The 27,230-nt window shown below is 42.4% G+C and overlaps 4 protein-coding genes and 1 long non-coding RNA gene across 5 annotated transcripts; 2 read left to right on the top strand and 3 right to left on the bottom strand.

The window, feature by feature from the left end:
- Window positions 1-483: 483 nt before the first annotated feature.
- Window positions 484-8,009, bottom strand: LOC114857710 (ubiquitin-conjugating enzyme E2 H-like). Its single transcript, XM_029154465.3, has 7 exons — window positions 7,565-8,009; window positions 4,562-4,638; window positions 4,138-4,212; window positions 4,004-4,043; window positions 3,769-3,821; window positions 2,927-3,055; window positions 484-2,604 (listed from the first exon to the last, which is right to left on the bottom strand). Exons 1-7 carry the CDS (start codon window positions 7,615-7,617, stop codon window positions 2,480-2,482), a joined length of 552 nt encoding a protein of 183 aa, XP_029010298.1. The 5' UTR covers window positions 7,618-8,009; the 3' UTR covers window positions 484-2,479.
- Window positions 4,762-7,558, bottom strand: LOC129604195 (uncharacterized). Its single transcript, XR_008694883.1, has 2 exons — window positions 7,397-7,558; window positions 4,762-6,397 (listed from the first exon to the last, which is right to left on the bottom strand). It is a non-coding gene; the product is annotated as an uncharacterized LOC129604195 (long non-coding RNA).
- A 2,068-nt stretch (window positions 8,010-10,077) lies between the features above and the next one.
- Window positions 10,078-14,730, top strand: LOC114857643 (kelch domain-containing protein 10-like). Its single transcript, XM_029154311.3, has 10 exons — window positions 10,078-10,339; window positions 10,934-11,026; window positions 11,105-11,326; window positions 11,528-11,682; window positions 11,876-12,024; window positions 12,119-12,203; window positions 12,310-12,376; window positions 12,458-12,505; window positions 12,585-12,724; window positions 12,910-14,730. The coding sequence occupies exons 1-10, from the start codon at window positions 10,255-10,257 to the stop codon at window positions 13,117-13,119; spliced, it is 1,254 nt and encodes a 417-aa protein (XP_029010144.1). The 5' UTR covers window positions 10,078-10,254; the 3' UTR covers window positions 13,120-14,730.
- Window positions 12,549-20,324, bottom strand: cax2 (cation/H+ exchanger protein 2). The gene is made up of 20 exons (XM_029154310.3): window positions 20,165-20,324; window positions 19,092-19,241; window positions 18,909-19,015; window positions 18,718-18,826; window positions 18,528-18,644; window positions 18,370-18,431; window positions 18,052-18,195; window positions 17,785-17,976; window positions 17,533-17,632; window positions 17,316-17,457; window positions 17,045-17,228; window positions 16,853-16,952; window positions 16,576-16,694; window positions 16,462-16,493; window positions 16,250-16,362; window positions 16,010-16,155; window positions 15,825-15,919; window positions 15,676-15,754; window positions 15,479-15,587; window positions 12,549-15,214 (listed from the first exon to the last, which is right to left on the bottom strand). The coding sequence occupies exons 1-20, from the start codon at window positions 20,232-20,234 to the stop codon at window positions 15,141-15,143; spliced, it is 2,244 nt and encodes a 747-aa protein (XP_029010143.1). The 5' UTR covers window positions 20,235-20,324; the 3' UTR covers window positions 12,549-15,140.
- Window positions 20,325-22,276: 1,952 nt separating this feature from the next.
- On the top strand, window positions 22,277-25,896 carry LOC114857325 (zona pellucida sperm-binding protein 1-like). Its single transcript, XM_055509829.1, has 10 exons — window positions 22,277-22,398; window positions 22,499-22,569; window positions 22,898-23,236; window positions 23,635-23,819; window positions 23,909-24,006; window positions 24,085-24,245; window positions 24,366-24,558; window positions 24,700-24,847; window positions 24,934-25,009; window positions 25,144-25,896. The coding sequence occupies exons 1-10, from the start codon at window positions 22,277-22,279 to the stop codon at window positions 25,233-25,235; spliced, it is 1,485 nt and encodes a 494-aa protein (XP_055365804.1). The 3' UTR covers window positions 25,236-25,896.
- Window positions 25,897-27,230: the final 1,334 nt, after the last annotated feature.

Genomic DNA, 27,230 nt, shown 5'->3' with positions numbered 1-27,230 from the left:
ATTTATGACAAGTTACCAGTTGGCAAAACATGAAGTCAGCGTTTATAAAGGCAGATCAACATAGCTCACAGGTGACATTTCATCACCCTTGTCTCGAACTAGGAGCCAAAACAGTTCAATTTCTAATTATTATTAACTATTTGTTTTGGTCTTAATGTTAACTAATCAGAAATATCAACACCGTCTGCGCTGATCAAGAATGACAAAAATAGTTTGTATAATTAATAGAGAGACACAACAACATAAATGAAGCTTAATCTAAAACAATTCTTCATGCAGGGCTCCCTGATAAAGATCACGGACTTACACTCAAACAAGAGCGCCATCTTGTGGACAGAGAGAAGACGCGCGTCTATCTAACATCAGCACGACTCTCAAATGATTGGGACTAATAATGTGAATTAAGAAAAATTGAGTAAAAACTGTACAGTGAAAGTAACGCTAAAGCGTTCAGTCAAAAACACAGTCATAATTTCAATGTAATTCATATATAATTTGTTTTTTTATTTTGGTTTTCTACTTACAAGGGAAGCACATTTATTCATTTTTTGCCTTTGAAAAAGTCTGAGATATCTCAACTCGTATCTTGGACATGGGGCTTAAAAGAGAAATAAAAATCTTCAAAACTAATTATAGGCATCAAAAATACATGTCTTGTTAATAAAACACACTAGTGAATCCAGATGAGAACAGACAACAAGGCTGGACAGTGAACAGTAGTTTGAAAAAAAAACTGTGGTTTCATGTTGTCCTAAGACCTAAACCAACATATATTTGGTGGAAAGGCGAATTAGAGCCATTGGACTATGTTACTCTTAAACAATGTGGAAGAGATTCTATTCACTTCAACAGTAACAATCCTTTACACAGGGGCTAGAGGCACATCAACATTTTAAGGGGTAAAGGAGAACTTCTGTTATTCTGTCCAATGAGAAAGATGAAAAGCAGAAACAATGCTGTGTCTGAATTAAACATTTCAAGGAACATTAGTAATTAATCTTCAAAGTGAGTTGTGTGTAAATCCAGTTGCAGGAGGAATTTCCATCTGGGTTTTGTGTGTATGTACGTGTAACTGAGCTTGTACAGCCATTACATTTTTGGTCCCACCATTAGGAAAACAATCGGCCATCAACAGGATGACAAAAGTAAATACGACAATGTTAAACAGCTGAAACAAGTCGCACCTCTGTCTAAAATGATCTTTAATGGACACGTTTGCATAAGAAGAGGGAGCAGAGGTGAACGTGTCCTCGTAGGATTGGATCCAACAAAGACTCATCCCAAGGACGAAGATGCATTAATTCTCCTAATCGTTACAGGACGATTAGTCTTCAAACTAATGTGCAATATAAGTATTAAACCATACATTGATAGGATTCACCACCCGCAAAAAACTAACTATCCCTACGCAAGTCAAACACCTATTATAGTTCAACACAAGCAATAGGCGAAGATTAGAAGTTTAATAATTCAACAAGGACCTAAATAATCCCCACCAACTCCCACCCAGCGTACAGGCATCCTCTTCAGGTCTACAGCGTTACAGCTCCAACACAAACCTACACAAACTTACTTCTGTGTCATGCCATAATATACAAGATACTCAGACAAACACTTTCCTAGAACGGAGAGGGGGAGGAGGAGGGTGCTGAAGATGCAAAGGATCAGGACTGTGATTGTTCTTCCCCCACTTCCACTGAGCATCACAGGTCAGAACACCAGTTACACCATGATTCTTTCTGAACTACATTCTCTCTCTCTCTCTCTCTCTCACACACACACACACACACACACACACACACACACACACACACACACACACACACACACACACACACACACACACACACACACACACACACACACACACACACACACACACACACACACACACACACACACACACACACACACGTTGTGAAGTTGTCATGGTTGATGCATTGGTTGATGCACGCGACCGGCTCTGAGGTCGAAGATAATGACAACTCCTCGGTGCAGCGGTGTAAAATCAAAATAATAAAAAAAAGGGTGAATCCGCGCTACTCCCAAGTCAAGATTGCGCTGAAATAGTGACTCGACATCCAGTGGTCCTCAGAGAAGACGTGCCTGGTGCAGTGAAATTGGAAGGAGATACAGAGGCGGGGCTGGTGTTGGTCTCACTGCTCAGTTCAGACTCCGTGAAGCAGCGTGGAGGCCTCCGCTGGAACCAGTGCTGATCACCAGCAAACCAATGATGCACTTTGCTTCTGATCTGAACAGGCTGCGTCAGGGTGAAGAGGAGGGGGAGGTGGCAGATGGTCATGAATTCCTAAATAAGGGTTAATGTTATGCAATGTCACACTGCAAATCCTCGTGTAGCAATAAAAATCCTTGTGTCGCTGTCTGTAAAAAAATGTCTTGTTTAAATATGAATATAGTATTGAGTTTCTGCTCTTTAAGAAATGACAGTCTGTTGTAAGGTGGGGGGGGTCCCCCTTTACTACAACTCCATGTCCTGAGCCTCGTCCTCAGAAAAGTCTGACATGGAGCTCTCCGAAGAAGAGTCGCCCCCTCGCTCCTCCTGCTCCTTCAGAGCCTCCTCTGTGGCGTACTTTTGGATGTACTCTGAAACAGAGAAGGGGGAAGCGTGAGTGACTGACTCTATGCGACAACAGCATCTCAGCGAGAGAGGAGCACTGTGCTCTCACGCATCTGCAGGTACCACCAGTAACTGTGATCAGATCAGACATAGTCATTGTCACACGCAGTTTATTTGGAAGGTGCCAAATGTCAACCAGCTTGTCGTCCCCGACAGGTTCAGCGGATTGGCAGTTAAAAAAATATTATATACACAGGGATTAAAGTCACCTTCTTATAAATACTCATAAATAACATTATAATCATCCAGTTTCTTTAACTTATCTACTAGTCACACACTGCTTGCTACCTTTGATCTTGTGTTTGTAATCCTCTGGCCGGTGCAGGTACATGGCGGCTGCGTCCCCGTTCAGAGGGTCGATGGGGTTGGGGTAGGCAAGCAGCTGAGGGAGGAACGACTCAAAGATGTTGGTGAGGTCTAGTGGATGTGGGGAGAAAGATCAGTCAGCACATGAGTTAACGGCTGAAACTGGAGGAGCTCCCACTTCAACGCAATCTAAATTCATCAAGGTTACAGGCTGTGCTCCTCCATCTGCATGTTTAGTCATTCCAGGTAAAGATTAGTATCTGTGCAGAGTGCTCATCATAGCAGCGTCTCACCACCCACACAAAGAACCAACCACATGTCAGTGGTTTCATGTACACAACATGTCTATGAACAAAAAGGCTTGTGGAAAGCAAACGAGAAAACGAATAAACTACAGTATGTTGTTTCTTTACAGTGATACAATCTCATAACCTCTGTCTGGCTCTTTTGCTTTAAGTAACAAATACTTCTGACTTTTGAAGAATTACTCACTAAGTATAAAAGGAGAACCCTGTGCTTTAGGAGCAGTGAGGTGGAGTGGAGAACAAGTTAATGCCTCTAACTGAGGAGGGTTTAGGTATACAACAGACTGTTTATACTCTCGTCAGCCTCAGGACATTCACATGAACAAGCGTGACCTCAAGCAGCAATTATCAATGACATGTAAGCAGATTAAACCAAGATAAACTGAAACTCTGCCTAAAGCCGAGTAATAGAGCTTTTTAGCTGCTTGTTTGGGGTTTTTGTTCACGGATGTAAATCAGTTTAACCAAGCAACTGGTGAGTAAAACCTACATAAAATGAGAATTATGACTGTAACTTACCGTACAGTGCAGTCCATGTTTGGTTAATGACATCTAAACACACAGTTCCTGACCTGAAAAACAAAAGAAACCTTCAAAATAAGAGCCTAGCAGAGCAGTAGCAACAGTCTAGGTTAAATACTAAAGTAAAAACTGTTAAAAATCAAGGCAGTATTAATACAGGAAAGTATTTGTATTCTCATATTATATTATTATATAAATCAATCACTATATAGTAATGAACTGTTTCACTTACGCTTCATCAATGTTGGGATGAAAAATTTTATTCATGAAACCTGTAAACAAAAAAAGAAGTGGACTCAAAATATTTACTGATATTCAAATCATTATTATTTTCATTCTCAACACATTGTAGGAATTTTTTCGTACCTATAGAGGGGGATTTAAACGGGTATTTATCTGGCAGGTCCACCCGTACCTTCCACACACCACCTTCATAAGGTGCTAAAGAAATATGGTTAATCAATAGGTTAGCAAAATAAACACACAACATAAATAGCGTAGAGGAAACTTACTGTCAAATTTAAAAGGAATACATTGCAAGACACAGTGACAATGATGTGCCTGTATAATAAATGTGAACATCATAGCATTCAGGTATTATTAAAGTGGTAGAAAATGTCTCACCACTGGGAAACAAACTGGATAAATAGAAGTTGCCCTGTTGCCTGTTAAATAAATGTTTAAATATGCTACAGGGGACGATGCTGCAAGAATAACAATTCTTTAAGTAAACAGGTGAATGTTTTTTAGGAATAGAAGTTCAAATCTGTGTATTTTAGGATGCTCTTACTTCCAGGTGGCCCATGGAACTTGACCACAAACTCATTGAGTCCACTGAGGATGGTGACCTCGTGCTTGCTTTCAATGCTGATGCTTTGTTAAGGAAAAGGCACGCCCAAACCAAAACCACACGGGACACAGAGAATTCAAACAACACATTTTCCAGAAAATCTTAGCAAAAACAGGCTGCAATCACTTGTCTCGTCTGGGCAGAGGTTAAACACAGGACAAATATCGTGAGCCACAGCTGTGAGATCAATCAAGCTGTAGTTACTGTCAAAGTCAAAACTAAAACATCACATGTCTACTTAGTGTTGAATGACTTAAGCTCAGAAAGATGATGATGGAAGGTGATTAGGGTGGGGATGCATTATAATCAAAGCATGTGATAAGTGAAGAGTGACTCAACTGTGTTAACGGCAACATGGAAAGGTAGAGCGTGTTCAGTCAGTGACTGCGAGTCTGACACAGTGACAGATGGAGAAACCAGAAAAGCCAAAACCACATAAACTATTGCACCCGGTTTCATCATCTTGTCATAAATCCTTATGTCATCCTGATCTGTAGCATCTCACCAAGGTAGCGCTAGCATGCTAATTTAAGCAAACAAATAATAACATTGGGTGGCTTGGCTATGTATCTGTAAGGCCAAAAATTAGCAGTAAACATATACCGATGACAACCAAGGTATGAAAAAGCTGTTGGTCAATCCCACAGGTCCTAAAAATATAACCTTGTAGAGGCAGACTTGAAGGGAAAATATGCCTTTCCCTTAGGGCGATCCATGGAAACCCAAGCAAAAGCTCTCTCCAGAGTGACTACACTGTGGGAAAACCTTTATTTTGACAAAACCCTGCGGTGCAGTCTGATTAATCATTATCCTGTGCTTGTAGGTTTGTCAATTCGCATGTAAATTAGGACAAAAAACAAACACATTTCTCTAAACCTATTTTTAGATTTTTTCCCTCATCCATATTTCATAAACAAATCTTAAAAACAAAGAAAAAATACTATGTTGTTTTTCTTTGTGTGGTCCATTTGCTACTGAGATGTGAATGTATATTTTAGATCATGCCTGAGGTGAAAATACAGCACAAGCTTTATCTGTTTAATAAACAAAGTACCATTCGAATGACATCACCACTGTTTATGTGGTATTAACTATTTAAATGTACACGCACAAAGTGGGGTCTGGTGGAATTGGGGACAAATCTTACTCAGCACCCAAAACAAGAACGCTACAGAGAAAAGTCAGCAAGCTGAATGAACTTAACTTCTCAACAGTCATTCCAAACTCCCGGGATGACTCAGGTTTAAAAAAAAACATGATTTCTAACACCTTAAAATTCACATGACAATTAAATATGAGCCAAATTCCATCAAAAAATACAAGTTACTCGGTTACAGTCAGGGCTAAGTGGTATACATTAGTGCATATATTGCAGTTGTCACAAAGGTGACTACTAGAACTGTAAGTAAATTGAAAAATTACAGTCCTCCTTTTGTCTGCACAACAGTAGAAGAATATCTATAAAAACTGAGGAAAACTCAAAACTTTAAACTTCGTAGAATAAATGACAAACTGTGAGCTTGCGATAATCGACTAATCAAACACACCCCAGTTGCTTTTAGTGCTGTATGTTATAGGGACCACAACAATTTCACCCTTTAGGAGGAATGTGCGCGTTTAACCCCGTCCCTGCCGTGAACTGCACGCTCCCAGCCCCCCATTCCCGCATGTGCCCGGACAGCACGCTTGTTGTTCCTCGATCAGCTGTGCGTAAAGCTCCGCCCTCTGCCATGTTCCGGATAGTAACAGCCTGACCAATCACAGGGCAGCATCTCGCTGCAGGACAAAAACAAAACAATTCAGCTCACGCTGTCACAAAACATTTTCATGCAAACTTTAATTGATGCCTGAAAATAAATGGCAACAGGAAGATCATAATTACACCAGAGGACTAAGCCAGTCGGCTTAAAGCACAGCAAAACGCAACAACAGCCGAAATTCAATCCCAAAGACAGTAATATTACTGTGGAAAAAATAATTATTAAATTAGAACACAGTAACACATCATTTATCTGTTTTCTTAAACTGAGGTAAAGCAATATTTCTACTTCACACTTCTGACTATCCTGTGTGGCAACCTCCACTAACCGACACTTATTTACTATAAATAGAATTCGGGCTTTGTTTACCCTCAATTTAGAAGATCGTTTGTTTTAGGGAATCAATTAAAATAATAAGAAAATATCGACACCAGGTTCCTCAGTTCTATACTGTCAAGTATTGTAGTTAGCTGCGGAGTTTGCCATTGAAATTTGCCAAATATTTTCTTTTTAGTCTTCACCGACCCTCATTCGCTCTTTCTTGGTGCTAGCATGCTACACGCTCAGCTACATCAACGCTGACATCAACTTAGAAGCTAAATAAGGACAAAGTACACCTGTCTTTTCACAGACGTGTTTCAGCAATATATAAAAGTCACCAACAGCCTTTCACGTTGAGTTGTCAATCCGCTGGGAACACACATAGCTGGCTAACAAGCTAAGTTAACGCTTTCAAGCTAATGCTAACAATGTTCATAGCTAACCCACACAGTGAGCGACAGAAAGGCAACAGCATCGCTGTATTGCGATAGATTCCGCCGCTTATTCTCGATTGATGCAAACTACCAGAGCTTTGCTAGTGCGTTAGCAAGTCAACGCTGGCTAACAGGCAAACGAGTTCACATAACGTTGGCGTTAACGTTAAATATAGCTACGGTTAGCTTCCTCGCTACAACGTTTGTTGAATCGCACAATCCGGCGTTACGCGGGGGCGAACACCAAGTTTTTAACAAACATTTTCATCTCGCAAAGGGCAGCAGCCACACAGATGATATCCTTGTAGTATCCATCGGGAACAAATGATGCAGGTTAACGGGTGGACGTTAGAGACCTGACAGTTGTTATAAAACCACTTGTGCCTGTTTGATTTGCATTTCGGCTTGTTTGTGTTCTGAAAGGATACAGTTTCACCACATCGGTATCCATTCGCCTCTTGCCGGGACTTGGAGACGACATGTTTGTATTCCTTTCAGAAGGGTTCTAAAAATACTGCGGCGATTAGGCTACCTCAACCTTTCGTCTAGCAAACACCTAGGAGCCCACAGGACTGCATCAACAGCCTCCCCACAATGTCCATAAACAAGCTCCCAGCCGCAACATCGCCCACTTTTCCTCCTCTCAGTGGATCCTTCGTGTCTGACCAGCTCTACCTAGTTGTGTCCTGTCCTGAAGACTTTCTACCGCTGACATCAACCTCCAGCGACCAGCCTGACGAGAGGAGGAGCTCAGGCACAGAAATACACCACGCAGAGCTGCACCGCACTGCTGTTGCCTGTTGATACAAGGGAACGACCCGTATGTGTTTTATTCTTCACATATGGGAGCTATTGTTTAACTACAAGATGCACTACTTTGACCCGATTTTTTCAAACCGCTTAAAGATACTTCGAGAGTTTAAATAGTTTGTTTTTTTATTATTCATAGATCTGCGATTAAATTAGCTCATTGAAAAGCTGAAACAGACACGAGGCCAAATAAATTTTCTTCACATGCACTTAGTGACCACCGGTGGTAAATGTGAGTGGTTAATGAGGCTTTAACCTCTTATGCTACACACTGTTTGAATGAATAGATTATTATAATATAACTGCAAGGGTACAACTGTTGAGGCTTAATGACCAGAGCCAATAACTCCTCATGCAGTCCTGTAAAACAAACAACTAAATTATTCTTTAATAAAGGTCAATTTCAGATTGGGACACGTTTCATAGGATCTTTAATTCAACTTTATAGTCACGTTGGAGAATGTGGTCACTGCTGCTGTTTATTACACAGATGTACAGATAGTTACAGCTACATGCAGTTAACAGAGTATAAAAACACTACATAAATTAGAGAAGTGCACAGAAGTTAAGTAAAAAATGCAAATGTCAAATAATAAAACAGAAAGACAACCCCCCCTAATAATGCTACAATAAAATGGAAATAAATTGGACTATTACCAATTCAAGTTATTACACATACACAAATGTCTAACAAATCTTGAAAGTGTCCATTTATTATTTGAAGTTTGATGGCTCAAAATTGATGTTATGTTCTTTAGTATTTTCTTTTCCTACCACTTCTTGTTGAAGGTCAGAAACCGTCAAAAGGCAAGCACAATACTGACAGATCTACACATCCTTGCACTGAAAAAGACGACATCAGGAAGATTTAAAAAGTCAGATGTGATTCACTGCTGCGATGACAATCAAAAACATGAATGAAATGTACATCTAGCAAGTTATTTGCTTGATCGTTTTTAATTAGATACTTAATCAAGTGCTGACCCCTGAAAATATATGGTTGGACAACTGGATGAAACAAAATGTTGATGCTAATCAAGGGTGTAATCTTATTAACGCAGCTGTAGCTCATTGTTTAGGCTTAATTTCCTTCTCACAGAGAAAATAGAGGATTTGTTTAGCAACATATTTTGTTATGTGCTATTTTATTGAAAACATTAACATTACATACATAATATTGCTGTGACACTAAATGATATATGACCTGGACTTTCTACCCTATTTGTAGTCAAAGCACTTTGACACTGCTCCTCATTCACCCATTTGCGCACACACACATTCACGCAGAGTGGCTATGCAGCTTGACCTGAACCACAGGGAGCAACTTGTGCTGCAGTGTCTGCCCAACAAGGTCACTTCAACACAGGAGCCAGTGATCAACACTCTCCCTCTTGACCTGCGGCTTCTCAGAATAGAGCTCCCACAGTGTTTTTCTTACTATATTTTATGTATATATGTCAGTCTATAAGGATTAAGATCATCATTTTGCTTCAGTTTACATGTTTATATTATTTGTATACAGTGAAATTGTTGAAATATGACAAAAATTAACAGGGTATGTATAATATTTATATATAATACTTCTAAAATATTATAATATACAATATTAGAGCCTCTCCTCCCTTGAAAGTTACTTGATTTTAGGGCACCCCAGCAGTGGGCTGGACTAAAATAGTCTGTCTCTAAACATGGCACTGCTCAAAAATGCTGACGAGGTAAAAAGAAGCAGTCACATTAGCCATCAGGTTCTAAAACAACAAAGATAGGACACTTAGATTCAATAAAAAAACAACACTAACCCGAGAACCAATGCAACAATTGTCTAGTATCTGACAAACACAATCAAACACATTTTCCAGATTGGCCCTGATGGGCACAATATAAATGTGCTTACTTTCTGACCCTGCATTTTTAACGAGACAATAAATGCATTCAAGCAACCAGCACCATGAGAAGTGTAGTGTTTTGTCTGTTGGTGACCACATAACGAATGTGAAGCTTTTCTGTGTGGTCATATTTGAACAGTTTTTGTCTCCAAATTGTTGGTTTCAAATGCTTGGCCTGTAAGTCTTTTTTTCCGTGGGTGATGGAACGCATCATGAATGCAGAATTCTGATTGGCTGGTCGAGGCCAGCTGTCTGTGACGCTGCATGCAGCAGCTGTGGTGTGTGCGTGCGCGCGTGTGTGTGTGTGTGTTTTTGGTTTGAAAACTGCAGCTAGCTAGCACACTAATGCTAATACGCCAGGTTAAACTGAAGCGGGTCTTCGTCCTGGTCCAGGTCTAAACCCGCTGTGGTTTCCCGCTAAAATGTCGTCAGACGAGCATAACGGAACCTTTAGGCAGCTCAATGAGTTTGAGAAGTTATCGTGGAGGCCCTCCATCCGGGACTCAGGTTTGTAAACACAACTCCGCTGCATAAGCTCGATTCAGGAAACCGTGAACCTAAAGGTCATGTGTTGGTTCTCCGTGTGTACCGGGAAGCTCGTTTAACTGTGTGCTCTGTGCGTTGGTCGTGCTGGCTTTGTTGTATCAACGCCGCAGCACATAGGCCGAGGTTAGCTAACGATGCTACGGAAGCTAGCAAAAACAGATGTGTGCATATGAGGTCAAAGCAGCCACCCGCAGCGCTATTATTTATGTAATGTAAAATAACACATAAGGAAAACGTGCATGTGGTCGACAAGGAGACGAGAGGGGCAAATGGCAGTGAAGCACATAAGAGTTCAGGTCTCTGCATTAGTTGATAAGTTGCATTTACCACTGCTGTGTTCTGAATGCACAGCGTTCTGGAGGCAGATGTAGTACGTTTACTCCCCCTGCTTTATAAACATAGCTTCCTCTAATAACACAAATCCAGTGCAACCATGACACGTTGCTGGTTCCTGCACAGCAGCACGTATGGCCTTAATACCTGGTATAGATTAGTTTGGTTATGGACCTTCATTAGTTGATGCATCACTGGTTCCCTCTGTTTGGTGACTCACAGGCTCAAAGAAGCGGGTAAGATGGCTTCAGGCTCGACGCATCTTCTCCCCATCATGCCCTAACCTGCGGATCCCCAACAGGTTTCTTAGAGAAGGTGAGCACAGATCTCCACCACCGTCTTTAATCTCCCACTCAAAGAGTAATTCCTGTCTTTACCTTATTCCTTCCAAAGGACACTGCATTCCTCCAGCCCGGAGTGGACATCGCTGTGTTGCAGACAGCACCAACCTGTATGTGTTTGGAGGCTACAACCCAGACTTTGAGGAGGCAGGCGGGTCGGAGAATGAAGACTACCCTCTTTTTCGGGAGCTTTGGCGGTTTCATTTTGCTACAGCCACGTGGCAACTAGTGCGCACAGAGGGTTACATGCCCACAGAATTAGCCTCCATGTCTGGTAAGGACTACAGACATCCCTGAGAAAAATATCAGAACAGTGACTGGTGTGGTGGAAATTTCCCATAAGAAAAAGCACAAAGGCACAATTTTTCCATTACATTGGACTGGACACTCTTAGCTCAGTTTCATCACTGCATATTGTCACCTAGAGCCAAGCCAATTCAGCTGCAATATGTTTGTGTCGATATCTTTCTTTTAGCTGTTTTACATGGCAACAATTTGCTTGTCTTTGGCGGCACTGGGATTCCATTTGGTGAAAACAATGGGAATGACGTTCACGTATGCAACGTTCAGTACAAGCGGTGGAACTTGCTCAACTGCCGAGGAAAGAAACCCAACAAGATCTATGGACAGGTAATGGTGTTGTGTGTGTGTGTGTGTGTGTGTGTGTGTGTGTGTGTGTGTGTGTGTGTGTGTGTGTGTGTGTGTGTGTGTGTGTGTGTGTGTGCTTTCAAAGTTTAGCTCAGCTGTTGTGTTGTGCATCTCCCATCTTCTGCTATTAAATATGCCAGTGTCAGAGACATCTAATCTTATTCTCTATTTTTAGGCAATGGTCATCATAAATGGCTACCTCTATGTGTTTGGAGGGACAACAGGCTACCTTTACAGCACTGACCTGCACCGGCTGGACCTGACCACCAGAGAGTGGACTCATCTTAAACCCAACAACGCCCCCTCCGATCTACCAGAGGAAAGGTTGGTCAGCACAGACATTACTACATGTGCTACAGCATGTCAGACTTCTACTGAATCTTCAAAATAATATGACAATGAACACAAAACTTTACAGGTACAGACATGAGTTGGCTCATGATGGACAGAGAATATATATTTTAGGAGGTGGAACGTCCTGGACATCATATCCCCTGGACAAGGTGAAAAAGAATATTATTTATATTATTTAAAATATTATTGAATATTACATCAAAATGGGATGTAACTTACTCTTTTTATCCATTTAATAATATCTGTCTTGATCAGATTCATGCATATAATCTGGAGACCAATTACTGGGAGGAAATAGTCACGAAACCACATGGAAAAATAGGTTTGTCATCCATTTTAAAGTTTAATAATCAATTAATCAACCATGTCATTCAGTTTTTGATATTTGTCCTTGTCATGACAGGATATCCAGCTGCACGCCGCTGTCACAGCTGTGTGCAGGTCAAAGATGGTGAGGAACATTTTAAACAACATACTGTATGGACATAGATGGGGTTTTTTAAACCACATTGTGTTGTTTTTACTTGCAGAGGTGTTTATATGTGGAGGTTATAATGGAGAGATGATTCTTTCCGATCTGTGGAAGATCAATCTGCAGACTTTTCAGTGGACCAAGCTACCTGCCGTCATGCCAGAACCAGCCTACTTCCACTGTGCTACAGTCACTCCGGTTAGTAAACATCACAAATCTGACTTTCACTGCAGATTGTGGATTCTGCACTAAATTAAATGCTGATGGAATTTTGTGTGTATTTGAAGATGTCTAATCCTTGAATCAGTTGCGGATTATCGAGCAAACGATTCAATGAGCTGACTATCGCAACTCTAATTTCCTGTCGTGCTTCTGTCCTTCAGGCTGGTTGTATGTATGTCCATGGCGGTGTTGTCAACATGTCTGGCAATCGAAGGACTGCCTCTTTGTACAAGGTTTGGTTGGTGGTGCCCAGCCTCTTGGAAATGACCTGGGAAAAACTGCTGAAAATGTTCCCTCACTTATCCCAGCTGTCCACCCTTCAGCTGCTCAGCCTGGGACTCACGCATACACTAATTCAACGGCTCAAATAGACTGAGAGAAGAGGTACTGTGATGAAAGAGCAGGAACTAGAGTCACTGATAACTACGCTAAACGTTCTTAAAGGACAAGGTCTGATTCTTATAAAATACTTTGAAAGCCTTTTAGAACTTTAGTTTTACGTGCATTTCAAGTTTTAAGTGCAATGTTTTACTTTTTTTTCTGTACGTGAACGTGTCAGATTTGAGTTTGCACATTTCCATCAGAAGTCTGTGCTGATTTCTGCTTTCTCAGAGGAGTCTTGTCCTATTCTTGTTATCTCTATAGTGCACACAGTTTTTTTTATCTAATTTTCACAGAAATGTATGAAGTGTGGATAGGAACACTTAAATGTTCTGAAGACCACTTCTCTGCCATAAAAATGAATGTTTTTATATGCTACATTGTTACATTTCTTTTCAGAAGCTGAAACTCTGATGATGAAGTGATGTGCTGTCGCTTCACCAACAGTGTCAGGCGTTATAATTAGTCGCCTTTCACTTTAAAAATCAGCCAGTTTCCCAAAAAAGGCTGAAAACTGTGGCAGTGCTCATGATTTAGATTCAACTGTTTTCAAACTGCATGCTGCATAGTTACCTCTACATTTCAAACTGTCCCCCTTCCTGGTCACATTGGGCCTCGTGATCAGGTCAGAAGCCAGAAGCCTGCTTTAAACATCGTTATCATGGCATCACTGTGAATCTTCCTGTGCCTCTACTTCAATAAGACTGACATCATTTCCACACAGTGGTCCTCAAGCTTTTTTTCTTCATTCAGTGCCTTCTTGATTTTCAAAAATGTCACTTTGGTTTTATATATATTTCTCTCTTTCTCTATATTATTTGTTTATGCCATGATATGTGTACCCCCCTCCCCCCAACACACACGATTTACCTGGTGCTTTTCACATGAGCCCTCTGTTGGTTAACTGTTCAGACTAACTATTTCATTAACTTAAATCCACTTAAATATTTATTCAATCACTGTGCTGCTGTAGCAGAGTAGGTCTTTTTCACCCTTCAGTTTTCACTTTAAGCCTAAACTATTTGTGTTTTTTAAACTAGTGTTACGAATATTCAGAATGTTAAGTTGTAAGTACTGTGATCTGTAAAGCTCCACAAACATTCATTATAATATGTTGAGAGGCTGTCATGTCAGTAAAATTAGATTTAAGTTTGCTTTCATCTACGTTTAGATGAAAACAGATCTTCATCTCTAGATCTTAAAAATACTGCTGCAATACTCCCAGATGCTTTTATCAAGTCCCAAGTTTGCCTTTTTTGTTTGAATTTGAATTAAATATTTTTGCAGCATTTTATTTTACTATAACTGTTTTACTAAAGTATGAAATAAAACTCCACTAAATGTTACTGCATGATAAATGGCCACTTCTGTGGATCTGTCCTTTTCAGAACCTACTGTATTTGCTCAGACATTGCTTATGCTTGTGGTGTTTATTTGCCCATTTTATTGGTAACAAAATGTAAATTGTTTCCTTTGCATGACAGAATTGTGCATGTCACTTTACACAAAGGCGAATGTCTCCTCAAAACACAAGAATGGCTGTAATAAACGAAATGTTTTATAAGTTCTGTCTGTACAAACAATAAAACCACAGGCAGTCAGTTTTTCATTACTTTGCAATGACATACATTAATATTATTACTGGTATTGATGTTCTTTGTTCTTATGCACTTTATATTTTAACAAATGTCTCCTATAAACCTTTTTTAATGTTTTGGACTTGGAGTGTACAAAAATAATAGGACAGTACCTTTAAAGTTAAATGTTAGTGCAGATAAACATTTGCATTGATAAAATATAGATTTGTCTGCGTCACCATATTTTAAAAAGACCACACGTTTCTTACAGAGCGGTTACAAGCTTCCAAACTGCACAATTCACACTTACAGGGTTGATGTTTTTGTACAGTGTCAAAGTTTCTACCTGAGATCAACATTTAAGTTTAATCTTTTAATCTTAAATTAATAAAGTCATAAATTAAAAGCTTAGATTTTCAATCCCGGTCTCGTGCTCAACAGCCAGCAGGAGATGGAGCAAAGTAGTACAGCGCTAAAAGGATAAAGTAGACAACCACCAGTGCCGTACCTGAAAGGAACAAACACACAACACTGCTTTGATTTACAGTCACTGGGACATATGTGATGGGACGTTCAGCACACTGGATAGCAGCTATATTAGTCTAAGCGTACGCTACTAAATAATGATAATCTAATAATATGTACTCTAATTAAGACTTGTTGAGATGATTTTCCAGCTTCAGCAACGATACTTAAACAGGCTAAATAAGTAAATACATGAAAATATAATTCACTCACATTCTTACTACACCATAGCCACATTTAACCTTACCCTGAAAATAGTCAGACTTCCCATCCATGAAGATGTAGTTAACTAGAACCACGCTGAAGATGCTGGCCCACAGGTGCACGTCGCTGAAGAGCAGCACAAATCCCACGTCCTGCGTGAAGCAGGCAGCGTTGGATGGTTTAAAGGTGTGAAACCACAGGCATGAATAAATGAATGACAAGAGGAGGAGGGTCCCTTACATAGAAGGCGTTGAACAAAACCAGTATTGGAATCTGTAGCATGCAGACCTGGACGGCGATGCAGCTTCCCACCTCTAAGCTGGAAACAGCACATTATTTAGATGCAGATCACTTTACATTTCTCAGCATCTTTTCGAATAAAGACTTACCTGAGACTGATGTTGTTTTGGAGCGCAAACTGAATCCCATTAACAATCTCTGGAATCTCAGGCACCATCGCAAGAACTGTCACACTAATAAAGTACTAAATATAACAAAAAATAAATAAATTAGTACGGCAGGACAAAACTAACACATGACGCCTGTCTGAGTATGTGGATGTGCACATTCTCACCAGGGACACGTTGGGTTGGTTCAGTATGGGCTGGATGTGCTCAGTGACGAGATCGGCACAGGCAGACATGAGCACGGTGGCCACGACGAGGATGACCAGAGACCTCCACCGGGACCAGTGGACGACGGCCCCGTGGTGTCCAGTCACTGCACAGAGACAGAGGACGAGAGGCGGATGCTGCAGAGCTGGTGACGTGACCCCTCCCCCTCTCTGTACTGCATTCATAATAGTGACTGATACCCTGTTCTTCGCCAACATGGATGTTATAAATGTGGGAGTGTGTCTTCAGGGTGAATATCAGACCGATGATGTAAGCGACCGGCAGGAGGGCAGAGACCGTGTACACCAGGGGCCTAAAGAGAGGCAGGAAACACACAAACCACCATGTGATGATGAAACAGGTTCCAATTACAACAACTACATCTCATGCAAGAACAAAACTAGTCGCTTACTCCACGTGGCTGTGGAACAGTGTGCCGTTGTTCTGTGGAAGAACAAACAAAACGTGAGACTTGGAGGAGCTGAAGGTTCCGTGCTCCTCACATTGTGCTGCTCGGGATGCTGACCACATCGTAGTGGCAGTTGTGGCAGATGAACGGCCCGCTGACGTTGCCCGTGGAGTTGGTGCAGGCGTCGCACACCAGGCTCCCGTAAGCCTTGGAGAACAGGGTGGGGGCGAACACACCTGCGAGTGACAGGTCATGGGACCATGTTAAAGGACTCCGGCCGTGCTTTTGTGTTACAGTGAACAGGCTCTGTGGGCGATTCACACAGACGGGCTCGTCTGGATGTAAAATGTAAAAATAAAAGTTCAGTTGCATGAGAGTAAGCCTGAATTCTTACCTCCTACAGAGATGAACAGCAGCGCAGAGCTGACTCCTGTAGAGCGACTGTTGAACCTTTGCTCGCTGTGTCTCAGGCCTCCGATTATCATGCAGATGCCCTGAGAGAAAGACCATGACCCTCACTGTTTTTTTTTTATCTTCGTAACAACTGGCCTCACTAATGCTTTTCTCCCTTTACTCCTTGACTCACGGGAATAAACAGGATGCACCCGAGCAACGTGCCGGTCAAGGCCGCTTTGACCACCTCCTGCAGACACGGATTCGCCGCCTTGTGTCCTCTGATCAGGGCCGTGATGTAGAACGTCAACTCGGTGATGGAGCCGAATGTGGCGTTCACCACGGCGCCCACGGCAAAGTTGCTCTGGGCCGAAATGCTGCAAAAGAAAAGGAATCCAAACGAGCGGATAGCGGTGAGATACTTCTGACGGGCTCATTACTGGGTTGTGAGTAGCAGATCTCACCTGGCGATGCCCATGCCAATGTAATAGGACAGGGGGATGATGGAGCAGATCGCTATGGCAAACTTCACCTCAGAGCTGGCGTACAGGTTGTCTCTGTCAACGTATCCAACTACCAGCGAGACTATTACCAGAGGGAGGAGGTCTGAGGCGGGAGTCAAAGATGGCAGCAGGTATTTATAGGAGACTGACAAACACACGCTTCACGCTTAAAGGATATTGACGGCAAACACGTTGATCCCATCAACGGTGTATTTGTAGTAGTAGAGGTTTGCAGCGTGGTAGCAGCACAGCAGCGCTCGGGTCTCGTAGCCTCGATCCTGAAAATGGGCACGAGAATCAGACAAAGCCGGTTCTCTGTGTGTGTGTGTGTGTGTGTGTGTGTGTGTGTGTGTGTGTGTGTGTGTGTGTGTGTGTGTGTGTGTGTGTGTGCGTGTGCGGCTCATCGGCTGTGATTATCTCTCTCTCTCGCCTTGGTCTGGGAGCAGGTGGACACGCAAACGTCCTCGGGCGGCAGGAGGAGAATGACGCCGGCGGTCCGCGCGTTCATCCTGGAAACGGGGATGGTGAAAACCAGGATCCAGGAGAGGAAGCAGGCGAGGGCGTGAACGACGGCCAGGGGAGGATACCCCAGCATCAGCCACACGTAGGTGGAGAGGCGCCGCTGCAGGAACAAGCCCAGGTCAGCTGAGCGTGTGCAGCGGGGGGTGGGGGGTCACGCCGGGGGGGCGGGGCTTACCCAGTAGGGCGCGCGCGTGGGTCGACCCGTCGCCTCTGGGAGCAGCTCCTCCGTGGGCGGAGGCAGCAGCGCCGGCGAGTTCTCCTCCTCAGTGCACTCGCAGCGTGGCGCCTGCTCGCAGCACCTCCTCAGCGTGTTCCCTAACTGGAGACACGCACATACGACATGACATCCGCATCCTCTGCTGCAACGGCAGGTGTTGAGAAAAACGAGGCTTCCGCTTTTCTGGCCACAGGTTTGTGAGACGTTGGAGCCGCTATGAGATTTGCTGTGTGCGTTCCTATTTTCAGTGGCTAGGAAAAACTAAAGGAACACTACCTCGTGGACTGCGTTGCCAAAGGGCCACAGGAAGTAGCAGGACAACTTCCAGCAAAGCCTGCCTGAACGCGCAAAGAGAAAAAAACAATGAGTGACAATGGAATTTAATGGTATAATGCAATGAGCGCACAGCACCTCCTGTCAATCATCTCACCCACCGTACGGCGCGGCGGCGACGGTGACGTACATGAGCGTCCCGACCAGGAAGTACGCCAGAGCGACCCACCAGGCGAAGAGGAAGACGTACAGGACGTTTCCACACGTGACCAGACGCACTGACACAGAGACAGAAACAGTGAAAGCATCGGTTTAGCCGCCCACAGCCCCCACAGCGACAGCAGCCGGTACCTGGACGTGCTCGGACGACGTTGAGCTCAGAGTAGAGCTCCTTCACGACCTCCGACCTCTCTGCGAACGGCCGCTCTGTGACGTGGCTCTTCCATTTCCTAAAGCCAAACTGACACACGCACACACGACGTATTTAGGCTGCTGAACTTCATCCACCCTCGCCCGCAGCCCCAGACGCCGAGGCCTCCTACCCTGTAGTTGTTGACCAGTTTGTTGGCCTCCACTTCATTCTCAGCTCGGATCGTTCTCCTGCTCTGGCTCTCGTCCCGGCTGTCGTCGAAAGAATCGTGGCTCAGACCTGGAGGAAAGATGAAAGTCAGCCAACGTTTAAAAAAAGGGGCATCGTAAAAGGTCAAATTCAAGTCGCGCCTCACATTTGTGTGTCGACATGCATTTTGTCGTGCACAGCGTGGGACACGTGGAGTGAAGCGTAGACGGAGCGCAGCTGTCTGTCGAGTTATACTGTTGATCTCCACATGGATCGTGTCTGTCACCTGCCTCGGGATCACGTTCCCACTGAGCATCTGCAACAAGTGAGGGACTAATTATGCAAAAGATAACACTTAATTTTTATACCGATCATGAACACACACACTTCAAGAACCTGGGAGCACAGCTGTTTTATATTAACATCTATCACAAATGAGGCTTTTTACTGTATGATGAACCCAGACACGACAATAAACTGATTCATTTCTACGGTTTGTCGCTTCTTGAAGCCTTTAAAATTCACAGCAATTGAAAAACCACTAGCATCACAGAACAAGAGGGTGAGCTTTGATACGACGTCCCTTTTTTATTAGTTAACATTTTTGCCACTTTGAGGTTAGGTCTTGTTTTGTTTCCTCTTTTCTGTTTGGATCTTTCCTTCCTCAAATACACTGAGTTAAGACACACCACAAAGCGCTGGTGGTGGTACAGTCACAAAACAGGGCCTTAGTTACAGAATGTTCTCTGTAACAAAAGAGGTTCTGTTTTGGGTTTGTTTGGTTTTTTTAATCTTATTTTCTAGGGGAAAAAAATCCATGAACCTATTTACTAATAGTACACCTTGTAATGTACCTATTCTATGTTCAATTTAAATCTGTTCTGTGGCAAATTATTAAAGTATTAAATGAAAATAAATGTTGACACAACACGTCAAGAATATTGTTTATCTAACAAACAAGTTATGAGGTAAAAATCTGACATTTCCTGGTTAAATCTTATTTAATAAGAGAATCTGCTCTTCGCATTAATTTCTGATTACATGCGTGAGAACATGAAAATACTAATTGCATTAGTGGCATCCATAAGTTTGGACAGTTGTAATATTAAACCGAAGAGCGCCGCCGCGCGCACACACCGGCCCGCCGTTAAAATGGACCCTGTGATGCTGTTAGGGACGCAGTCAGCTGGTTACGCATAAAGTTTGCACATTTTGACGGTGGCGGCCTCGGCTGCTCACCGTGGGGATGTTCCGGCGGCCTCCTCCTGCGGCTCGTCGCGTCGTGGCTCTGTGCGGACGACAGCGACATGTCCGCCAGTAAACAGCTCCCCGTTAAGTCTTGTGCCTCGGCAGGACCCGCACATCCCTTCGCTGTGCGGACGCTAAGACTAATGGAGAATTAGCGCGCTGGGTATTGTGGGAAATGTAGGCCGCTGAGGAGGCGTTGCTTAAAGGACAACCAGCCCTAAATTAAACGTTATTACAACAAAAAGACCGCAGAGACATAATTAAAAGAAATATGAGATAGCATTTTAATGACGTTATAAAGGAAAGTATTACTGGAACTATGAATAGTATGTAAAATGCTAAAATAAAAATGAAATAAATAAAGTCTAAACTAAACATTTATTAAAAGGTTGGCTATAACACATAATGCATTTTCTAAAAATATAAAATTAAATGTATATAATTAATATCACTATTATAGTATAATAATACTATATTAATTAACTAATATTATATGTTATTGTTTCTGCTTGTAGAGGAGCAATTGCATCTCAGCATGGTCAAACAGAAATACTGCAGTATGAATTGCATGAACTTTTATGGATTTTTGTTGTTTTGTCGCTTAGTTTTAAATGAAAGGTGACAGAAGTACACAAACTGTTTAAGAACTGCACTTCATATACTTCATATACCTTAAGTTAAAGTACAAAGTATATGCTCTATTTAGAATTTCAGCATGAAGAATTTTTTTCCTAAACATTAACCTGATTGACAACATATTTTAAAATTATCTGTGTCAAGAGATGTTAAGATGTGGTTGAGTCTGGAGTTGTACCATACTGCACATTCTTCTTTTATGTCTAAGTTTAGGGTTAGGGTTATTTATGGACAGAGTCAAGGACAGAACAACTTAAATAGTAATTTAACATTAAATATAGTTCAGCAAAATTATTTTTAACAACAAAATAATTGTGGACTATGCGACAGAGAAACTAAACTTTATTTTAACTTAAGAAATGTGAAAAAAATGCTTATTTAGCAAACATGTTATCTTGTTTTAATCAAAAGTTTTGGAAGTTTAACTGAAATTAGGCGCATTCAGCAACTAATACCAGTCCTTGGGAAGATTAGTGGGTCTTTAAAAAAGCTTTTCTGTGAAAGAGAACTATGGTGAAAGAAAGTATTGATTCAGAAATGTTTTTAGACAAAACATCATTGCATGGAATAAATAATACATAGATTACCCAGTAGGGCACTTTTTAGGGCACTTTCCTTCCCTGATCTGAAGTTAAACTGTGGAATTAGAGAAATTAGGTCTCACTACAACAAAATGTTTGCTGCATCTGAACAGATTATTTAATTTATTTATAAAATGTCTCCTACTCTTCCTCCAACATCTAATAGGTCATCTTCTTATAAATGTACAGCACAAAGGAAGTACATGATGTACTGTAGGTGCTCAAAACAAAGTTGAGTCTTGTACACTATGCACCAACAAAATAAACATTTGGTGACAAATATATAGTTTGAGGGCAGAAGGACCTTTAAAAAGGCTTTTGTGACCCAAATGTTGGACTTACAAATAAAAAAGGTCAAATTGTCATCCGACCAACCTGATCTGATTGGATATGTTATCTCCTGTTCAGTCAGACAGTTAGTCTTGTAAAGCTGCCCAGCTTAGCTTATCAGAGTCACATAATGTAACGTTGAAAACATTACGTGATGCAAACTTTAGGTGTTTTTTGAAAGATGTGAAGCCTTGATTGGTGGCGATCACATCAAGCCCAATAGGTCAAACCTTCACATATAAATGTGACAACACACAGCGATACAGCTGGGGACCGACCAGGTCAGACTGCTGTGAAGCCATGGGAAAACTGTGGAGGGTCGCGGCTTTAGTGGCACTCACAGTGCTAAGCTGCTTAGCTGGAACAGAGGGAGACGTCAAGGCCAGGCGGAATCGTCGACAAACCAGTCCAAGGAGTTTTTATCCACCGGGGAGGTCGAAACTCTTTCCAGGGGGACATCCTGAACCTGCTCCCCGAACAACAAATAACCAGGGGTATGGTATGGAATCTGACGAGATACCTTATCCAGAAATATATGTGCCTATCTATCCTACATATGTGGAATCTCATCCTCATTCCAACTGGGATCAACAATGGCAAGGCTACCAGACCACGCAACAGGGTCTTCAACCTCCTATTTGGCCGCCGCCCGGCTCTTATCCTCTTCAACCACCTGGCGTAGGTCCTCAACAGCCCTATAACCCTTACTTTCCTCAACCACCCCCCCCAGGTCCCCAACAGCCCTATAACCCTTACTTTCCTCAACCACCCCCCCCAGGTCCTCAACCACCCTATCCACCACCCCCCGTAGGTCCCCCACCACCCCCCGTAGGCCCCCCACCACCCCCCGTAGGTCCTCAACCACCCCCCGTAGGTCCTCAACCACCCCCCGTAGGTCCTCAACCACCCTATCCACCACCCCCCGTAGGTCCTCAACCACCCTATCCACCACCCCCCGTAGGTCCTCAACCACCCCCCGTAGGTCCTCAACCACCCTATCCACCACCCCCCGTAGGTCCTCAACCACCCCCCGTAGGTCCTCAACCACCCTATCCACCACCCCCCGTAGGTCCTCAACCACCCCCCGTAGGTCCTCAACCACCCTATCCACCACCCCCCGTAGGTCCTCAACAACCCCCCGTAGGTCCTCAACCACCTTATCCACCACCCCCCGTAGGTCCTCAACCACCCCCCGTAGGTCCACAACCACCTTATCCACCACCCCCCGTAGGTCCTCAACCACCCCCCGTAGGTCCACAACCACCCTATCCACCACCCCCCGTAGTTCCTCAACCACCCCCCGTAGGTCCTCCACCAGCCCCCGTGGGTCCTACACCACCTCAGCCACAGCCACCTCTCAATCCCACGATCCCTCCTCCGCAGCAACCTAATGTTCAGAGTTGTGCTGTAGCACAGAACCTAAGAGTCCCATGTGGAGTTCCAGGCATCACTGCAGATGCCTGTACTGCCATTAGCTGCTGCTTTGATGGCCAGCAGTGCTACTATGGAAAAGCAGGTAAGTTTCTTTGTTCAATTTTTGATGAATTTTAGTTTTCCTATTTTAAATTGTTAAAAATGTTTTGTCACTAGAGGAACATTACCAAGGAATAAATTGTATTGCAAAGGAATGTTAGTAGACTATAGTTTATTTGTCTTTGATTTTCAAGTCATTAAGGTGAAGAAACCTACATCCAGTTGGTTTCTTTGAAATTACACTATTATCATTATTAATGTAGTTCTGTTTTATGTTAAGCTGCTACTGTAGCTGTTAAATGTAAATGCAAACATCCTACGCTAAGATAGCAAACAGGAGCATGTTAACTCAAGACGATATATAATCTTCTTACATACTGTATTCCGTGGTAAGTAATGTCTAATCATCTAATCTATCAACGTCTGTATTTGTTCTTCTAGTGACAGTTCAGTGCACCAAAGACGCCCAGTTCATTGTGGTTGTAGCTAGAGATGCCACTTTGCCAAACATTAACCTTGAAACCATCTCGCTCTTGGGAGGAGGAGTAGGCTGTACAAATGTTGACTCTAATTTGGGCTTTGCCATTTACCAATTTCCCGTTACTGCCTGTGGAACCACTGTAACAGTAAGACAGCGATTTTCTGTACTTTACAACAGTAATAAGGACGTTTGACCGATTTTTAGTTCACTTGCCATTTTTTGCCTTGATTGTAGGAGGAGCCTGGTATTATAACCTATGTAAACAAGATGTCTTCCTTGTATGAAGTGGCAGCTGGGCCGTACGGATCCATCACCAGAGACACCACTTATGAGTAGGTCATCCATTTTATATAGCATAAAGTATATTTGAGTATCAAAATGAAAACATCATGTAAACCTTTTCGTTTCAGACTGATCTTCCAGTGTAGGTACATCGGCTCTGCTGTTGAAACTGTGATTGCAGAGGTGTTGGGATCAAATCAGCCTCCTCTGCCAGTTGCTGCTCTGGGACCCATTACAGTACAGCTGAGGCTGGCTAACGGTCACTGCACCACAAAGGGTTGTAATGAAGGTAAGTGGAAGTCAGCGTGGACGCAGTGCTGTGCTTGTATCATCGTATCCTCTTTTAGTATTTATGTTTCTACCTTGATCAGATCAGATCTGATGTTAAACACTGACTCTGCTCTCACAGTGGACGTGGCCTACAACTCCTTCTATGCGGATACAGACTATCCCATCACCAAAGTACTGAGGGACCCTGTGTACGTGGAGGTTCGGCTAACTCAAAAGACTGACCCTAACCTCATCCTGACACTTGGTCGTTGTTGGACGACCACAACTCCCATCCCTCACAGTTTGCCCCAGTGGGACATTCTGACAAATGGGTAACTATTACTGATGTCTTTTGAATCTTTTGAAATCCATAGCTTCCACATCAAGGTAAAGAAATCAATAGATCATGTTGATATATCACCAGACTTCCTTTATATTGTCATTGCCTTTAAATTTATTCTCTCCCCATTCAGGTGTCCGTATCAGAATGATCAGTACCTGAGCACGCTGGTTCCAGTCGGCCCCTCCTCTGGTGTGGACTTCCCAACTCATTACAGGCGTTTCATTTTCCAAATGTTTACTTTTGTGGACCCCACATCTCAAGCTCCACTGCAGGAAAACGTAATGAACACCTCAACAGATACAAAATGACTGCAGCAAAATATTTTTTCGTGCCGCTCTGCCAACATCTCTGTTTTTTTTTTCAGGTGTACATTCACTGCAGTACAGCCGTGTGCACGGCTGGACCAGGCAACTCGTGTGAGCCAACATGCGCCAGGAAAAGTAAGAAGTCAATTCATAATCTTCAGACTTTCTGGATTTCATAAATCACATGATCATCTCATCTGATCGTGTGTGTGTGTGTGTGTGTGTGTGTGTGTGTGTGTGTGTGTGTGTGTGTGTGTGTGTGTGTGTAGGGAGACACCTCAGCAACAACGACCAGATGAAGCCTAAGCCACATGTTGTGGTTTCTGTTGGACCCATGATCATGGCAGCCTCTAAGGAATAAATAGAGCAGAATGTTGAGTTCGAGAATTTAGCTAATGTTTGGTCAAATATATGTAACACTAACACTATTCAGTTATTTGTAGTATGAAATACATTTAATAATAATATTAATTAAGAATCAGTGATGACCCCAAGGTCGTGTTCATACCTTTATGAACTCTATAAGCTAATCTTTTCACCTTTACAGTCAACTCCGACACAATACATGGACTTCAGAGTGTGTAGTGATTTGCACTATTGTCACTATTCTGTGAGGGTTCTCCAGCTTCCTCCAACAGTCCCTGCCATGAAGTCAGGTCAAATGCCCCTTGAATGGATAAAGTGAATAAGAATATGAATACGAGTAATTGTGTTCATAACTGCATATTTTGTGATGTCCAGTGTTTTCCTACTCTACGGCACAAAGGTGTGGATATAACTGGCATTGCATCATATTAAATGTGTTTCTATTAGTCCGTGTTAAATAAAAGAAGGGTAGAGTTTTGTGTTAATTCCTCAACAGCTGCAACAGAAAGATGTTCATTTTAAAATTATAATGATTGCATGTATAGTATAGTAGTGGTATGTACTGGTACTAGTTTAGACTGAAGTAACTATGTGTATGTAGCTAAAACTACCGGTTTAAAATCATCAGTTAAATAAAGCCATCTATTCAAACTGTAGGTTTTCTGTGTTCTGTTGAATCAATGACTCGAAGAAACACATGCTGTTAATATTAACACTCCAATTCTCCTATATAATGAAAGATATAATTTAAATAAGTAATAATTTATTTCCACTCCTTCTCTTTTTACTCCCTGTTTTTAAACGTTTTAAATGTATTCTGTGGCATAAGCAAAATTGGCCAAATTTATAGCCTATAATGTCTAAACTGTGATAGACAAATCTTACACATACACATACAGTCGCACTCCTACCAGCACGGTCCCTGTCAAAAGTGTCATTTATTACTACACAATACAAGAAAAGACTTTGTTCTTTTCATCTACAACATTTTATAACACTTTATGGAGGCATCTTTGGACACGTGACGTAAGCCCAGGTGTTTGGGCTGACGTGCATGCGAGTGCTTAACTCTGTTGCAGATATAGAGAACTAAATCAATAATGTACGTTCAGCACTGGAAAAACACACACTGGTTGATAATGGTTGATGCCCTGAAGACCTTTTAAAGGTCTCTGTGACCTCAATGATGGACGGGTCAGTAAATACTTTGATGTCAAAGTCTTCCAACACACCTGTCCTCATCTGACGCGTCTCAGTACTTTGTTCCAAGCATACAACTAATGTTGTGAAGGGGCCAAGAGGCTTCAAATCATTGAATTTGAATAATGTAGAAACCTCCCTGAAGCTGGGTGGCTGTTGAAACAAGGTCACGTGTGTTGAGTGGCCATCGCGTCTCCAGGCTACTGTGACGGATGTAGAAGCTCAGGATTCAGTGGGGTCAAAGGATGCTCCACACCAACCCCCTCCACCAGCAAAGAGCCCACAACGCCCGAAGATCAATGACCTCTGTGAAATTAAAAATAACCAAATTAACAAGTAGCCTACGGAACCACAGAGTCTGGAGTAATTAAACCGTGTACTATAAACTACTACTATGTCTCAGCTCTGAGACAAATCTGGTATGAATTATCTGGACATGCTCGCTGAGCTCGGCCAGGACACGCACTGTGATAATAACTGGACATGTCACTCTGCCTGAAAACGACCTTAGGTCAGTCTCACTGTTCTGAGGTCAGTATGACTGTGATTTGGCAGTTCTGTGTTACGGCCTGTGCTTCCATCCAAAAATTCTACCTTTTAAATCAGCTGATTTGATAGGACTTACATATATTTTAACTGTCAGAGTCTGGTGTTAGCTATGAACCCAAAGCAGATGAAATGCTCCACTAAGCTCACTGACTATGAATACATGATGGTTATTTGATTACTAAAGTGTAATGCTATTATATATATTCCAGATCCCTCCTGCAGTGTATTAACATCATGCTGC

The sequence above is a fragment of the Betta splendens genome, chromosome 6, assembly GCF_900634795.4.
Source record: "Betta splendens chromosome 6, fBetSpl5.4, whole genome shotgun sequence".
NCBI classification, from domain to species: Eukaryota; Metazoa; Chordata; class Actinopteri; order Anabantiformes; family Osphronemidae; genus Betta; species Betta splendens.
Note: the sequence above shows the minus strand (reverse complement) of the source record. Positions and strands in the feature narration are given on the sequence as shown.

What these genes read in the sequence shown, in the direction of transcription:
- LOC114857710 (XM_029154465.3), bottom strand. Translation starts at nt 7,617, where the DNA reads ATGTCGTCTCCAAGTCCCGGCAAGAGGCGAATGGATACCGATGTGGTG. An exon ending in GTTCCATGGGCCACCTGGAA is followed by an intron (nt 4,213 to 4,561) that starts GTAAGAGCATCC and finishes ATATTTCTTTAG; the next exon opens with CACCTTATGAAGGTGGTGTG. An exon ending in CATCCCAACATTGATGAAGC is followed by an intron (nt 3,822 to 4,003) that starts GTAAGTGAAACA and finishes TTTGTTTTTCAG; the next exon opens with GTCAGGAACTGTGTGTTTAG.
- LOC114857643 (XM_029154311.3), top strand. Translation starts at nt 10,255, where the DNA reads ATGTCGTCAGACGAGCATAACGGAACCTTTAGGCAGCTCAATGAGTTT. An exon ending in TCCGATCTACCAGAGGAAAG is followed by an intron (nt 12,025 to 12,118) that starts GTTGGTCAGCAC and finishes AAAACTTTACAG; the next exon opens with GTACAGACATGAGTTGGCTC. An exon ending in CTGTGTGCAGGTCAAAGATG is followed by an intron (nt 12,506 to 12,584) that starts GTGAGGAACATT and finishes TTTTACTTGCAG; the next exon opens with AGGTGTTTATATGTGGAGGT.
- cax2 (XM_029154310.3), bottom strand. Translation starts at nt 20,234, where the DNA reads ATGTCGCTGTCGTCCGCACAGAGCCACGACGCGACGAGCCGCAGGAGG. An exon ending in CCACGCGCGCGCCCTACTGG is followed by an intron (nt 17,977 to 18,051) that starts GTAAGCCCCGCC and finishes TTGTTCCTGCAG; the next exon opens with CGGCGCCTCTCCACCTACGT. An exon ending in GGTGCATCCTGTTTATTCCC is followed by an intron (nt 16,953 to 17,044) that starts GTGAGTCAAGGA and finishes TCTTTCTCTCAG; the next exon opens with GGCATCTGCATGATAATCGG.
- LOC114857325 (XM_055509829.1), top strand. Translation starts at nt 22,277, where the DNA reads ATGTGGAATCTCATCCTCATTCCAACTGGGATCAACAATGGCAAGGCT. An exon ending in ATCCTCTTCAACCACCTGGC is followed by an intron (nt 22,399 to 22,498) that starts GTAGGTCCTCAA and finishes CACCCCCCCCAG; the next exon opens with GTCCTCAACCACCCTATCCA. An exon ending in TGGGACATTCTGACAAATGG is followed by an intron (nt 24,559 to 24,699) that starts GTAACTATTACT and finishes CTCCCCATTCAG; the next exon opens with GTGTCCGTATCAGAATGATC.